Here is a 16696-nt window from a genome sequence, read left to right as displayed (position 1 = left end):
ACGCCCCCAGTCACCCCATAGCAGCCCCCCCCATAGCAGCCCCCCCACCCCATAATTCCCCCCATAGCAGCCCCCCCATGACCCCCCGCCATAATTCCCCCCCCATAGAACCCCCCCCATCCCATAGCAACCCCCCCACCCCATAATCCCCCCCCATAATTCCCCCCCCAACCCATAGCGCCCCCCCATAGAGCCCCCCCCACCCCATAATTTCCCCCATAGTGCCCCCCCTCACCCCATAGCGCCCCCCCATAATTCCCCCCCATAGTGCCCTCCCCATAAAGCCCCCCCACCCCATTATTTCCCCCATAGAGCCCCCCCTCACCCCATAGCCCCCCCCCATATAACCCCATAGTGCCCGCCCCCATAATCCCCCCCCCACCCCATAATTCCCCCCACCCCATAATCCCCCCCCCCACCCCATAGCACCCCCCCCATAATTCCCCCCCCCGTAGCGCCCCCACCCCATACTCCCCCCCCACCCCATAGCGCCCCCCCCCATAATTCCCCCCCCCATTATTTCCCCCATAATCCCCCCCCCCATAGCCCCCCCCATATAACCGCCCCCCCCATAGCGCCCCCCCCATAATCCCCCCCACCCCATAATTCCCCCCACCCCATAGCGCCCCCCCCATAGCGCCCCCCCATAAATCCCCCCCCACCCCACAATTCTCCCCCCCCCATAATTCCCCCACCCCATAATCCCCCCCCACCCCATAGCCCCCCCCCATAATTCCCCCCACCCCATATTTCCCCCCCATATAACCGCCCCCCCATAGCGCCCCCCCCATAATTCCCCCCCACCCCATAATTCCAGCCCCATAGCGCCCCCCCCCCATAATTCCCCCCCATAGCAGACCCCCCACCCCATAATCCGCCCCCCCCATATAACTGCCCCCCCCCATAAACCCCCCCCACCCCATAGCGTCCCCCCATATAACCGCCCCCACCCCATAATTCTCCCCCCCCATAATTCCCCCACCCCATAATCACCCCCCACCCCATAGCCCCCCCCCATATAACCACCTCCCCCCATAATTCCCCCCATAGTGCCCCCCCACACCCCATAGCCCCCCCCCATAGCAGCCCCCCCCATAATCCCCCCCCACCCCATAATTCCCCCCCCCATAAATCCCCGCCCACCCCATAACCGCCCCCCATATCACCGCCCCCCCCATAACCGCACCCCCCCATAGCGCCCCCCCCATATAACCGCCCGCCCCCATAAATCCCCCCCCCATAGCGCCCCCCCCATATAACCGCCCCCCCCCCATAACCGCCCCCCCCATATAACCGCCCCCCCCCATAACCGCCCCCCCCATATAACCGCCCCTCCCCCTCAACCGCCCCCCCCCATAGCCCCCCCCCATAACCGCCCCCCCCCATAGCGCCCCCCCCATATAACCGCCCCCCCCATAACCGCCCCCCCCCATAACCGCCCCCCCCATATAACCGCTCCCCCCCATAACCGCCCCCCCCCATAACCGCCCCCCCCCCATAACCGCCCCCCCTACCGGTCCCGCAGGCGCTGCCCGGCGGGGCGGCGCTCCGGCCGTTGGCGCAGACGCAGCTGTAGGGGGCGCTGCGGAGCGACGTGCGGGGCGCGGGGAGGCAGAGACCCGGGCAGCGGCCGCAGAGGGACGGGCCTGGGGGGGGGGGGCGGTGAGACGGGACGGACGGACGGACGGACGGACGGACGGACGGATGGACGGGGGGGGGGAGGTGGGGTGATGGGGGGAGGGGGGATGTGGGGAGAGTGGGGATGTGAGGACGGACAGACGGACGTGGGGTGATGGTTGGAGGGATGTGGGGATGGAGGGACAGACGGATGCAGGGATGGAGGGACAGACGGACGCAGGGTTGAGGGACAGATGGATACAGGGATGGAGGGGGACAGACAGACACGGGGATGGGGGGACAGATGTGGGGGTTGAGGGACAGACAGACGCAGGGATGGAGGAACAGATGTGGGGATGGAGGGACAGATGGACACAGGGATGGAGGGGCAGACAGACAAGGGTGGAGGTACAGACAGACGCAGGGATGGAGGGACAGATGGATGTGGGGTTGAAGGACAGATGTGGGGATGGAGGGACAGACGGACGCGGGGATGGAGGGACAGACGGACACGGGGATGGAGGGACAGACGGATGTGGGGATGGAGGGACAGATGGATGCAGGAATGGAGGGACAGATGGACATGAGGATGGAGGGACAGACGGACGCAGGGATGGAGGGACAGACGCAGGAATGGAGGGACAGATGTGGGGATGGAGGGACAGACGGACAGGGGGGTGGAGGGGACAGATGGACATGGGGACGTTGGGGCGTGGGGGGGACAGACGGACACGGGGACGGACGGACACGGGGACAGAAGAGATGGAAGGACATGGGGACATTGGGGACGTGGGGATGTGGGGACAGACGGACATGGGGAAGGTGGGGACAGACGGACACGGGGACGGACGGACAGGGGGACGTGGGGACAGAGGGGACAGACTGTGGGGGGTGGAGGGGGACAGACGGACACGGGGAGGTTGGGGTTTGGGGACGGACGGACGGACAGGGGGACGGACGGACAGGGGGACAGACGGACACGGGGACAGACGGACAGGTGCCGTACCGCTCGGCTGCCGCAGGGGGTGCACGACGAGGACCCCCCCCACGCCGGGCAGCGCATCGGCCACAATTCGCACTTCGCCCTCCGACCGCCGGGGGGCGCTGAGCAACGCGCCGCGCTGGGAGTCCGTCCAGAACAACCGGTCCTATGGGGGGGGGGGGGCGTCAGTGGGGGGTGGGGGGGGGTTCAATGATGGGGGGGGTGTCAATGATGGGGGGGGCATCGTGGGGGGGTTGGGGACGATCACTGGGGGGGGATCTGAATGGGGGGACATCAATGATGGGGGGGGACGGGGGGACGTCAATCACTGGGGGGGGGACATCATGGGGGGGGTATCAATGATGGGGGGGACAGCGAGGGGGGGCGTCAGTGGGGGGTTGGGGGGGGTTCAATGATGGGGGGGGTGTCAATGATGGGGGGGCATCGTGGGGGGGTTGGGGACAATCACTGGGGGGGGATCTGAAGGGGGGGCATCAATGATGGGGGGACAGGGGGACATCAGTCACTGTGGGGGGGGACATCGTGGGGGGGGGATCGATGATGGGGGGGACAGCGAGGGGGGGCGTCAGTGGGGGGTGGGTTCAATGATGGGGGGGGCGTCAATGATGGGGGGGCATCGTGGGGGGGTTGGGGACATCATGGGGGGGGATCTGAATGGGGGGACATCAATGATGGGGGGGGGACATCAATCACTGTGGGGGGGGGACATCGTGGGGGGGTTTCAATGATGGGGGGGGCGTCAATGATGGGGGGACATCGTGGGGGGGTTGGGGACAGGGGGATGTCAATCACTGGGGGGGGGACATCATGGGGGGGTTTCAATGATGGGGTCACATTGAGGTCACACGGGGGTCACACTGGGGTCATGTTGGGGTCACGCTGGGGTCACCATTGGGGACACTTGGGGTGGCATTGGGAACACACTGGGGTCACACTGGGGTCACACTGGGGTCACAACAGGGTCACCACTGGGGTCATGTTGGGGACACTTGGGGTCACACTGGGGTCACCCTTAGGGTCATGTTGGGGACACTTGGGGTCACACTGGGGTCACAACAGGGTCACACTGGGGACACTTGGGGTCACACTGGCGTCACGTTGGGGACACACTGGGGTCACACTGGGGTCACATAGGGGACACTTGGGGTCACACAGGGGTCACCATTGGGGTCACATAGGGGACACTTGGGATCACACTGGGGTCACACTGGGGTCACCCTTGGGGTCATGTTGGGGACACACTGGGGTCACATAGGGCACACTGGGGTCACACTGGGGACACCACTGGGGTCATGTTGGGGACACACTGGGGTCACAACAGGGTCACACTGGGGTCACCCTTGCGGTCATGCTGGGGACACACTGGGGTCACATGGGGGTCATATAGGGGACACTTGGGGTCACACGGGGGTCACACTGGGGTCACCCTTGGGGTCATGTTGGGGACACACTGGGGTCACATGGGGGTCACATAGGGGACACTTGGGGTCACACGGGGGTCATCATTGGGGACACTTGGGGTCACACGGGGGTCACACTGGGGTCACCCTTAGGGTCATGTTGGGGACACGCTGGGGTCACAATGGGGTCACATAGGGGACACTTGGGATCACACTGGGGTCACACGAGGGTCACATGGGGGACACTTGGGGTCACACGGGGGTCACACTGGGGTCACATAGGGGACACTTGGGGTCACACGGGGGTCACACGGGGGTCACTCTGGGGTCACCCACCTCGAAGACGGCCACAGCCACGGGGTGGGGCAGCACTTTGGGGTCCGCCAGCAGCGTCCGGCGCTGCCCCCCCCCCACAGAAACACTGCTGAGGGTGTGCAGCTGCCAGTCTGCCCAATAGAGCCGCTGCGATGGCAGGTCTGGGGGGGGGACAGGGGGGCGTCAGTGGGGCGGCAATGGGGGCGGAAATGGGGACAGGAATGGGGGCGACAATGGGGGTGAGAGATCAGCAATGGGGACAGGAACGGGGTCATGAATGGGGACGGGAATGGGGTCATGAATGGGGATGTGAAGGGGGGCGGTAATGGGACATGAATGGGGGTGAGGGATCAGGAATGGGGACATGAATGGGACACCAATGGGACATGAATGGGACGTGAATGTGGGCAGTAATGGGGCATGAATGGGGACAGGAATGGGACATGAATGGGGACAGGAATGGGGTCATGAATGGGGACGTGAAGGGGATGGGGGGACGTGAACGGGGACGTGAATGGGGGCAGTAATGGGGCATGAATGGGGACAGGAATGGGGTCATGAATGGAGACATGAATGGAGACGTGAATGGGATGGGGAGACATAAATGGGACATGAATGGGGATGAGAGGTCATGAATGGGGACAGGAATAGGATGGGGGGACATGAATGGGACATGAATGGGACATGAATGGGGACGTGAAGGGGGGCAGTAATGGGGCATGAATGGGGGTAAGAGATCAGGAATGGGGACAGGAACGGGGTCATGAATGGGGACAGGAATGGGGTCATGAATGGGGACGTGAACAGGATGGGGGGACGTGAATGGGATGGGGGGGCATGAATGGGAAGTGAATGGGGACATGAATGGGACACCAATGGGACACGAATGGGACGTGAATGGGGGCAGTAATGGGGACAGGAATGGGATGTCAATGGGGATGTGAATGGGGACATGAATGGGGACAGCAATGGGACGTGAATGGGGGCAGTAATGGGGCATGAATGGGGGTGAGAGATCAGGAATGGGGACAGGAATGGGGTCATGAACGGGGACGTGAATGGGGACCTGAATGGGGACATGAATGAGACACCAATGAGACATGAATGGGACGTGAATGGGGGCAGTAATGGGGCATGAATGGGGACAGGAATGGGACGTGAATGGGGGCAGTAATGGGGCGTGAATGGGAGTGAGAGATCAGGAATGGGGACGTGAAGGGGATGGGGGGACATGAATGGGGTCCTGGGGGGTCCTGGGGGGTCAGAGAGGGGGACAGGAGAGGAAGGAGGGCTGGGGGAGTCAGGGGGTGACAGGGGTCAGGGGGGATCAGGAGGGTCAAGGAGGGGTAAAGGAAGGGACAGGGGGTGACAAGGAGGGGTCACGGGGTCAGGGAGGGGTTATGGGGGGGTCACGAAAGGGTCAGGGGTGAGGGGTGACGGGGAGGGGTGACGGGGGTCAGGGGGGGGATGGGGGCCGGGGGGGTCAAGGGGGGTCAGGAGGGTCAAGGAGGGGTCAGGAAAGGGTCAGGGGTGATGGGGAGGGGGTCACAGGGGTGAGGAGGGGAAGTGGGGCCGGGGGGTCAGGGGGGTCAGAGGGGTCAAGGAGGGGTCATGGAAGGGACGGGGGGTGAGGGGTAATGGGGAGGGGTCACTGGGGTCAGGGGGGATCGGGGGGGTCAGGGGGGTCAAGGAGGGGTAAGGGAAGGGACAGGGGGGGAGGGGTGATGGGGGGCCACGGGGGGGTCATGGGGGGGTCAGGGGTGACGGGTGACGGGGAGGGGTCACGGGGGTCAGGAGGGGATGGGGGCCGGGGGGGTCAAGGGGGGTCAGGAGGGTCACGGAGGGGTAAGGGAAGGGACAGGGGGTGAGGGGTGACAGTGAGGGGTGATGGGGGTCGGGGGGGGTCATTGGGGGTCAGGAAAGGGTCAGGGGTCAGGGGTGACAGGGAGGGGTCACGGGGGTCAGGAGGGGAAGGGGGCCAGGGGGTCAGGGGGGGTCAGGAGGGTCAAGGAGGGGTCATGGGAGGGACGGGGGGTGAGGGGTGACGGGGGGTCAGGGAGGGGTCATTGGGGGTCAGGAAAGGGTCAGGGGTGATGGGGAGGGGTCACGGGGGTCAGGGAGGGGTTATGGGGGGGTCAGGAAAGGGTCAGGGGGGGTCAGAGGGGTCAAGGAGGGGTCATGGAAGGGACGGGGGGTGAGGGGTGATGGGGGGCCACGGGGGGGTCAGGGGAGGCCATGGGGGGGTCAGGAAAGGGTCAGGGGTGACGGGGTGACGGGGAGGGGTCACGGGGGTCAGGAGGGGATGGGGGCTGGGGGGATCGGGGGGGTCAGGAGGGTCAAGGAGGGGTCATGGAAGGGACGGGGAGTGAGGGGTGATGGTGAGGGGTGATGGGGGGTCGGGGGGGGTCATTGGGGGTCAGGAAAGGGTCAGGGGTCAGGGGTGACAGGGAGGGGTCATGGGGGTCAGGAGGGGCTGGGGGCCGGGGGGGCCGGGGGGGTCGGGGGGGGTCTGCCCAGCCGCACCCAGAGCGATGGCGCAGGGGCAGCCCAGCCCGCGCTCCAGCAGCACTTTGGGCTCGGCGCCGTTCAGCCCAACGCGGCCCAGCAGCGGAACCGAACCGCAGTCCGACCAGAACAGCAGCCTGCGTGACACAGCCGCACCACAACACAATGACACAGCGACACAACGACACAGCGACACAACGACACAGCGACACAATGACACAGCCACACAACGACACATCCACACAGCCGCACCACAACACAATGACACAGTGACACAGCGACACAACGACACAGCCACACAATGACACAACGGCACAGCGACACAACGGCACAGCGACACAACGGCACAGCGACACAACAACACAACGACACAGCCACACAGCGACACAACGACACAGCAACACAACGACACAGCGACACAACGACACAGCGACACAGCCACACAACGACACAGCGACACAACGACACAGCGACACAACGACACAGCCACACAACGACACAGCGACACAGCGACACAACGACACAGCGACACAACGACACAGCGACACAAGGACACAGCGACACAACGACACAATGACACAACGACACAACAACACAGCGACACAGCCAGACAACGACACAGCCACACAGCGACACAACGACACAGCAACACAATGACACAACGACACAACAGCACAGTGACACAGCTGCACCACACAGTGACACAACGACACAGCGACACAACGACACAGCGACACAGCCACACAGCCACACAGCCGCACCACACAATGACACAGCGACACAACGCGACAACGACACAGCGACACAACGACACAGCGACACAGCGACACAACGACACAGCGACACAATGCGACAATGACACAACAACACAGCCATACAGCCGCACCACACAATGACACAACGACACAGCAACACAACACGACAACAACACAGCCACACAGCCGCACCACACAATGACACAACGACACAACACAACAACACGACAACGACACAGCCACACAACAACACAATGACACAACGACACAGCGACACGACACAACAACACAGCCACACAGCCGCACAACACAATGACACAACGACACAACACAACAACGACACAACAACGACACAGCCACACAGCCGCACCCCATATCCCCCCACCCCACACCCCCCACCACACCCCCTCATATCCCCTCACCCCATATCCCCTCCACACCCCCCCCACCCCACATCCCCCCCCATATCCCCACACCCCCCCATATCCCCTCACCCCACTCCCTCCACCCCATATCTCCTCACCCCACACACCCAAACCCCCAACCCCACTCACCCCATATTGCTTCCATATCCCCCCACCCCATATCCCCCCATATCCCCTCACTCCACCCCCCCACCCCACACCCCCACCCCATATCCCTCCCCCATATCCCCCCACCCCATATCCCCTCACTCCACCCCCCCACCCCACCCCCCCCCACCCCATATCCCTCCCCATATTCCCCCAACCCCCAATACCCCTCCACCCCACCCCCCTCCCACCCCCCCATATCCCTCCACCCCACACCCACCCACCACACCCCCCCATATCCCCCCCCCACCCCTTACCCCCCACCCCCCCATATCCCTCCACCCCACCCCCCTCCCACCCCCCCATATCCCCCCACCCCACACCCACCCACCACACCCCCCCATATCCCCCCACCCCACCCCCCTCCCACCCCACACCCACCCACCACACCCCCCCATATCCCCCCCCACCCCCCCATATCCCCCCCACCCCACACCCACCCACCACACCCCCCCATATCCCCCCCACCCCACACCCACCCACCACACCCCCCCATATCCCCCCCCCACCCCCTACCCCCCACCCCACACCCACCCACCACACCCCCCCATATCCCCTCACCCCACATCCCCTCCCCCAACCCCCCCCCCCCCCTACCCCAACATGGGATCCAATGCGATTCCTCTGGGCTGGCTGCCGTTCCTCTGCCATATGGTGGCACTCAGACCCCCCCCGGACCCCCCCACGGACAGCACCCGTAGGGCCCCCCCGGCGGAGTCCCCCCAGTACAGATTATGATGCACCCAATCCAAAGCCAGCGCCGTCGGGACCCCCCCCAGGTGCTGCAGGGGGGTGGGGGGAGCGCCGGGGGGGGACAGCGGAGCCCTGGGGGGGGGGGGGGAGAGAAAAAAGTCAGTGGTGGTGGGGGGGGGGGGATTTAGGGGGGGACTGGGGGTTTTTCTGCCCCACATTGGGGCTGGGGGGGGGATTTGGGGGGGGGATTGGGGGTTTTTCTGCCCCACATTGGGCCTGGGGGGGGATTTGGGGGGGGGATTTGAGGTGTTTCTGCCCCACATTGGGGATGGGGGGGGATTTGGGGGGGGGGATTGGGGTTTTTCTGCCCCACATTGGGGCTGGGGGGGGGATTTGGGGGGGAGATTTGGGGTTTTTCTGCCCCACATTGGGGCTGGGGGGGGATTTGGGGGGGGGGGATTGGGGGTTTTTCTGCCCCACATTGGGGCTGGGGGGGGATTTGGGGGGGGGATTGGGGGCGTTTTTGCTCCAGGTTGGGATCTGGGGGGAGTTGGGGGGGGGAAAGGGGGGATTGGGGGTTTTTCTGCCCCACATTGGGCCTGGGGGGGGATTTGGGGGGGGGATTGGGGTCTTTTTGCCATGGATTGGGGTTTGGGGGGGGGATTTTGGGGGGGAATTGGGGGCATTTTTGCTTCAGATTGGGGTTGGGGGGGGGGATTTGGGGGGAAGATCAGGGGTCTTTCTGCCCCACATTAGGGTTGGGGGGGGATTTGGGGTTTTTTTGGGGGGAGGTTGGGTTTTTGTGAGGGTTTGGGTTTTTTGGGGGGGGGATTTGGGTTTTTTTGGGTGGTGTTGATTTTTTTGTGAGGTGCTGGGTTTTTTGGGGGGGGATTTTGAGGTTATTAGAGGGGGAGATTTGGGGTTTTTTTTGGGGGGGGTGTTTGGGGCTCCCACCGGAAGAGGCGGCGCTGGGTTGGGTCGGCCCAATAAAGGATCCCTGCAGCCACATCCACGTCCGCCACGGCGCCGTGAGGAAAATCCCCACGCAGCCACTCCGTGCTGCGAGGCCACGACGAGCCCAAGGAGCCCACAGGGTCCTTTGGGTCCATTGGGTCCTTTGGGTCCATTGGGTCCTTTGGGTCCATTGGGTCCTTCGGGCCCATTGGGTCCTTTGGGTCCATTGGGTCCTTTGAGTCCTTTGGGTCCTTTGGGTTCATTGGGTCCTTTGAGTCCTTTGGGTCCTTTGGGTCCATTGGGTCCATTGGGTCCTTTGGGTCCATTGGGTCCTTCGGGCCCATTGGGTCCTTTGGGTCCTTCGGGCCCATTGGGTCCTTTGGGTCCTTTGGGTTCATTGAATCTTTTGAACCCATTGAGTCTTTTGAGTTCATTGAACCCATTGAGTCCATTGAGTTTTTTGAGCCCATTGAGCCCATTGAGTTTTTAGAGTCCATTGAGTCCATTGGGTCCTTTGGGCCCATTGAGTTCAATGAACTCATCGAGTCCATTGAGTTTTTAGAGCCCATTGAACCCACTGAGCCCATTGAACCCATTGAACCCATTGAGTCCTCTGGGCTCATTGAGTTTTTAGAGCCCATTGAACCCATTGAGCCCATTGAGTCCTCTGGGCTTATTGAGTCTTTTGATCCCATTGAGTCCATTGAGTCCTTTGAGCCCATTGAGCCCTGGGAGTTCATTGAATCCATTGAGACCTTTGGGCCCATTGAGCCCATTGAACCCATTGAGCCCATTGAACCCATTGAGCCCATTGAACCCATTGAGTCCTTTGGGCCCATTGAGTCCTTTGGGCCCACGGAGTCCTTTGGGCCCATGGAGGCCGTTGAAGCCATTGAGTCCTTTGAGCCCATGGAGCCCAAGGAGCTGCCAGTAATGCGGCGCAGGGTGCGGCGGGACCACAGGAGCAGCGCTGCGCCGGGGGCTGCAATGGGATGGGGGTCAGGGGGAGGGGGGGGGAAATGGGGTCAGATGGGGGGGCAGACGTGGGGATGGGGTCAGAAATGGGGATGGGTGGGGGTATGGGGTGGGGATGTGGGGTCAGAAATGGGGGTGGGGTGGGGATGTGGGGACAGAAATGGGGATGGGTGGGGGTATGGGGTGGGGATGTGGGGTCAGAAATGGGGGTGGGGTGGGGATGTGGGGACAGAAATGGGGATGGGTGGGGGTATGGAGTGGGGATGTGGGGTCAGAAATGGGGGTGGGTGGGGGTATGGGGTGGGGATGTGGGGTCAGAAATGGGGGTGGGTGGGGGTATGGGGTGGGGATGTGGGGTCAGAAATGGGGATGGGGTGGGGATGTGGGGACAGAAATGGGGATGGGTGGGGGTATGGAGTGGGGATGTGGGGTCAGAAATGGGGATGGGGTGGGGATGTGGGGTCAGAAATGGGGGTGGGGTGGGGATGTGGGGACAGAAATGGGGGTGGGGTGGGGATGTGGGGACAGAAATGGGGATGGGTGGGGGTATGGGGTGGGGATGTGGGGACAGAAATGGGGATGGGTGGGGATGTGTGGTCAGAAATGGGGGTGGGGTGGGGATGTGGGGACAGAAATGGGGATGGGGTGGGGGTATGGGGTCAGAAATGGGGATGGGTGGGGATGTGGGGTCAGAAATGGGGATGGGGTGGGGGTAGGTGGGGGTATGGGGTTGGAGGGTCCTCGGGGGGGATTCTGGGGGGGGGTCCTTGGTAGGGGGTCCTGGGTGGGGGGTCGTTGGGGGAGGGTTCTTTGGAGGGGGTCTTTTGGGGGGGGTCATCCTTGGGGAGGGGGGGGTCCTTGGGGGGGTCGGGGTCCTGGGTGGGGGGTCGTTGGGGGGAGGATCCTTTGGGGGAGTCCTTTGGAGGGGGTCTTTTAGGGGGGGTCATCCTTGGGGGGTTCCTTAGGGGGGGTCCTTGGGGGGGTCCTGGGTGGGGAATCCTTTGGAGGGGGTCTTTTGGGGGGGGTCATCCTTGAGGGGTTCCTTGGGGAGGGTGTTGGGGGGGGGTCGTTGGGGGGGGTCGTTGGGGGGGATCCTTGGTAGGGGTTCCTGGGGGGGGGTCATCATTGGGGGGGGTCATTGGGGGGAGTCCTTTGGGGGCGGGGGTCTTCCTTGGGGGGGGGGGGCCCTGGGGGGGGGGGGGGTCATCATTGGGGGGGTCATTGGGGGGAGTCCTTTGGGGGCAGGGTCCTGGGGGGGGTCTTCAATGGGGGGAATCCTTTGGGGGGCTTCTTGGGGGGGAGGAGGGGGTCATCCTGGGGGGGGGGTCGTTGGGGGAGGGTCCTTTGGGGGGGTCTTTTGGGGGGGGGGGTCCTGGGGAGGGGGGGGGAGGTCATTGGGGGGGTCGTTGGGGGGGGTCCTTTGGGGGCGGGGGTCCTGGGGGGGGGTCTTCAATGGGGGGAATCCTTTGGGGGGCTTCTTGGGGGGGGGGAGGGGGTCATCCTGGGGGGGGGGTCGTTGGGGGAGGGTCCTTTGGGGGGGTCCTTTGGGGGCGGGGGTCCTGGGGGGGGGGTCTTCAATGGGGGGAATCCTTTGAGGGGCTTCTTGGGGGGGGGGGGGGGGGGGGTCTTTGGGGGGGGGTCTCTCACCCAGCGCCCTGCAGGAGCGCCCATCGGGTTCGGCCGCGTATCCCTCCGCGCATGCGCACTTGAACGCCCCCTGCAGGTTGAGGCAGCGCTGCGCGCACCGCTCCGCCTCCGCGCATTCATCGATGTCTGGGGGGGGGGGGGGGGGGAACACAGCAGAGGTGGGGTCGTGGGAGGTGTGTAAAAGTTGGGGGGGGGGTTTGAGGGTGGGGGGGGGGTTGGGGGGGGGGGGGGTACCTTCGCAGGTTTTCCCGTCGGTGCCCAGGTGGAAACCATCGGGGCAGAGGCAGCGGAAGCCAATGGGGAGATCCTGGCAGCCGTGGGAGCAGCCGGCGCTGCCTTGGGTGCATTCATCCACACCTGGGGGGGGGGCAAAAAGGGGGGGTGACATCCCATAATAGAACGGCCTGTAAGAATAGAAACGTGCCCCCCCCCCCCACGACTCTGTGCCCCCCCCCCCCCCTTGTTGGTGACCCCACCTATGGCTCAGTGCCCCCCCCATCTCACTGCCCCCCCCCGGCTATGGCTCACTGCCCCCCCCCCCCATCTCAGTGCCCCCCACCCCCCATCTCACTGCCCCCCCACCCCCCCCGGCTATGGCTCACTGCCCCCCCCCCCCATCTCAGTGCCCCCCCCATGGCTATGTGCCCCCCCACCTGTGGCTCACTGCCCCCCCCCCCATCTCAGTGCCCCCCCCATGGCTATGTGCCCCCCCCCCCCATCTATGGCTCAGTGCCCCCCCCATCTCAGTGCCCCCCCCCCATGGCTCTATGCCCCCCATCTGCAGCTCAGTGCCCCCCCCATAGCTCAGTGCCCCCCCATCTCGATGCCCCCCCCATTGCTCAGTGCCCCCCCATCTCAGTGCCCCCCCTGCTGATGCCCCCCACCTACGGCTCAGTGCCCCCCACATGGCTCAGTGCCCCCCCCCGCTGATGCCCCCCATCTATGGCTCAGTGCCCCCCCCATCTCGGTGCCCCCCCCGCTGATGCCCCCCACCTACGGCTCAGTGCCCCCCCCGCTGGTGCCCCCCCCCATGGCCCAGTGCCCCCCCCCATCTCAGTGCCCCCCCCGTTCGTGCCCCCCCATCTATGGCTCAGTGCCCCCCCATCTCAGTGCCCCCCCCCATCTCAGTGCCCCCCCACCAACGGCTCAGTGCCCCCCCATCTCAGTGCCCCCCCCTCATAGGTCAGTGCCCCCCCCCCGCTGGTGCACCCCCCCTATGGCTCAGTGCCCCCCCCATCTCAGTGCCCCCCCCCCCATAGCTCAGTGCCCCCCCTCATAGCTCAGTGCCCCCCCCCCCATAGGTCAGTGCCCCCCCCCATAGCTCAGTGCCCACCCCATCTCAGTGCCCCCCCCGCTGATGCCCTCCATCTATGGCTCTGTGCCCCCCCCATCTCGACGCCCCCCCTCACGGTGCCCCCCCCCCAACGGCTCTGTGTCCCCCCCCCCATGTTGCCCCCCCCCCGTACCGCACAGCCGCAGCGGCTCGTCGGACCAATCGCTGCAGTGGCGCCGGCCGTCGCACAGGTGCTGCATGGGGACGCACTGCCCGGAGCGGCAGCGGAACGCGGCGGGACCCGAGCAGGAGGGGGCTGGGGGGGGATGGGGGTCAGCACGGCCCTATAGGGGCAGCACGGCCCTATGGGGGCAGCACGGCCCTATACGGGCAGCACGGCCCTATAGGGGCAGCACGGCCCTATGGGGGCAGCACGGCCCTATGGGGGCAGCACGGCCCTATACGGGCAGCACGGCCCTATAGGGGCAGCACGGCCCTAATAGGGGCAGCACGGCCCTATAGGGGCAGCACGGCCATATGGGGGCAGCACGGCCCTATACGGGCAGCACGGCCCTATAGGGGCAGCACGGCCCTAATAGGGGCAGCACGGCCCTATAGGGGCAGCACGGCCGTATGGGGGCAGCACGGCCATAATAGGGGCAGCACAGCCGTATGGGGGCAGCACGGCCCTATAGGGACAGCACGGCCATAATAGGGGCAGCACGACCATATGGGGTCAGCATGGCCATATGGGGGCAGGCATGGGGGGTCAGCACGGCCCTATAGGGGCAGCACGGCCCTAATAGGGGCAGCACAGCCGTATGGGGGCAGCACGGCCCTATAGTAGCAGCACGGCCGTATGGGGGCAGCACGGCCCTAATAGGGGCAGCACGGCCCTATAGGGGCAGCATGGCCCTATAGGGGCAGCACGGCCGTATGGGGGCAGCATGGCCCTAATAGGGGCAGCACGGCCGTATGGGGGCAGCACGGCCCTATAGGGGCAGCACGGCTGTATGGGGGCAGCACGGCCATATGGGGGCAGCACGGCCCTATAGGGGCAGCACGGCCCTAATAGGGGCAGCACGGCCGTATGGGGGCAGAACGGCCCTATAGGGGCAGCACGGCCCGTATGGGGGCAGCACGGCCCTATAGGGGCAGCATGGCCGTATGGAGGCAGCACGGCCCTAATAGGGGCAGCACGGCCCTATAGGGGCAGCACGGCCGTATGGGGGCAGCACGGCCCTAATAGGGGCAGCACGGCCCTAATAGGGGCAGCACAGCCGTATGGGGGCAGCACGGCCCTATAGTAGCAGCACGGCCGTATGGGGGCAGCACGGCCCTAATAGGGGCAGCACGGCCCTATAGGGGCAGCATGGCCCTATAGGGGCAGCACGGCCGTATGGGGGCAGCATGGCCCTAATAGGGGCAGCACGGCCGTATGGGGGCAGCACGGCCCTATAGGGGCAGCACGGCTGTATGGGGGCAGCACGGCCATATGGGGGCAGCACGGCCCTATAGGGGCAGCACGGCCCTAATAGGGGCAGCACGGCCGTATGGGGGCAGAACGGCCCTATAGGGGCAGCACGGCCCGTATGGGGGCAGCACGGCCCTATAGGGGCAGCATGGCCGTATGGAGGCAGCACGGCCCTAATAGGGGCAGCACGGCCCTATAGGGGCAGCACGGCCGTATGGGGGCAGCACGGCCCTAATAGGGGCAGCACGGCCCTATAGGGGCAGCACGGCCCTATAGGGGCAGCACGGCCGTATGGGGGCAGCACGGCCGTATGGGGGCAGCACGGCCCTATACGGGCAGCACGGCCATATGGGGGCAGGCATGGGGGGTCAGCACGGCCCTATAGGGGCAGCATGGCCCTAATAGGGGCAGCACGGCCGTATGGGAGCAGCACGGCCCTATAGGGGCAGCACGGCCATATGGGGGCAGCACGGCCCGATGGGGGCAGCACGGCCCTATAGGGGCAGCACGGCCCTAATAGGGGGCAGCACGGCCCTAATAGGGGCAGCACGGCCGTATGGGGGCAGCACGGCCATAATAGGGGCAGCACAGCCGTATGGGGGCAGCACGGCCCTATAGGGACAGCACGGCCATAATAGGGGCAGCACGACCATATGGGGTCAGCATGGCCATATGGGGGCAGGCATGGGGGGTCAGCACGGCCCTATAGGGGCAGCACGGCCCTAATAGGGGCAGCACAGCCGTATGGGGGCAGCACGGCCCTATAGTAGCAGCACGGCCGTATGGGGGCAGCACGGCCCTAATAGGGGCAGCACGGCCCTATAGGGGCAGCATGGCCCTATAGGGGCAGCACGGCCGTATGGGGGCAGCATGGCCCTAATAGGGGCAGCACGGCCGTATGGGGGCAGCACGGCCCTATAGGGGCAGCACGGCTGTATGGGGGCAGCACGGCCATATGGGGGCAGCACGGCCCTATAGGGGCAGCACGGCCCTAATAGGGGCAGCACGGCCGTATGGGGGCAGAACGGCCCTATAGGGGCAGCACGGCCCGTATGGGGGCAGCACGGCCCTATAGGGGCAGCATGGCCGTATGGAGGCAGCACGGCCCTAATAGGGGCAGCACGGCCCTATAGGGGCAGCACGGCCGTATGGGGGCAGCACGGCCCTAATAGGGGCAGCACGGCCCTAATAGGGGCAGCACAGCCGTATGGGGGCAGCACGGCCCTATAGTAGCAGCACGGCCGTATGGGGGCAGCACGGCCCTAATAGGGGCAGCACGGCCCTATAGGGGCAGCATGGCCCTATAGGGGCAGCACGGCCGTATGGGGGCAGCATGGCCCTAATAGGGGCAGCACGGCCGTATGGGGGCAGCACGGCCCTATAGGGGCAGCACGGCTGTATGGGGGCAGCACGGCCATATGGGGGCAGCACGGCCCTATAGGGGCAGCACGGCCCTAATAGGGGCAGCACGGCCGTATGGGGGCAGAACGGCCCTATAGGGGCAGCACGGCCC

The 16696-nt window shown here is 65.3% G+C and overlaps 1 protein-coding gene across 1 annotated transcript in view; it reads right to left on the bottom strand.

Annotated features, from left to right (window-relative positions):
- LDLR (low density lipoprotein receptor) overlaps positions 1-16696 on the bottom strand; it is a 34429-nt gene that overhangs the window by 6144 nt on the left and 11589 nt on the right. The window contains 9 exon segments of the mRNA XM_090128678.1: positions 1515-1646; positions 2624-2765; positions 4357-4496; positions 6859-6977; positions 8765-8992; positions 9815-10796; positions 12437-12562; positions 12671-12793; positions 13903-14025. Coding sequence (XP_089984804.1) covers positions 1515-1646; positions 2624-2765; positions 4357-4496; positions 6859-6977; positions 8765-8992; positions 9815-10796; positions 12437-12562; positions 12671-12793; positions 13903-14025 — 2115 coding nt within the window.

This window comes from Phasianus colchicus, chromosome 34 (assembly GCF_987193195.1).
Source record: "Phasianus colchicus chromosome 34, bPhaCol1.hap1.1, whole genome shotgun sequence".
NCBI classification, from domain to species: domain Eukaryota; kingdom Metazoa; phylum Chordata; class Aves; order Galliformes; family Phasianidae; genus Phasianus; species Phasianus colchicus.
The sequence above is the reverse complement of the archived record's forward strand: the minus strand, read 5'-3'. Positions and strand labels throughout refer to the sequence as shown.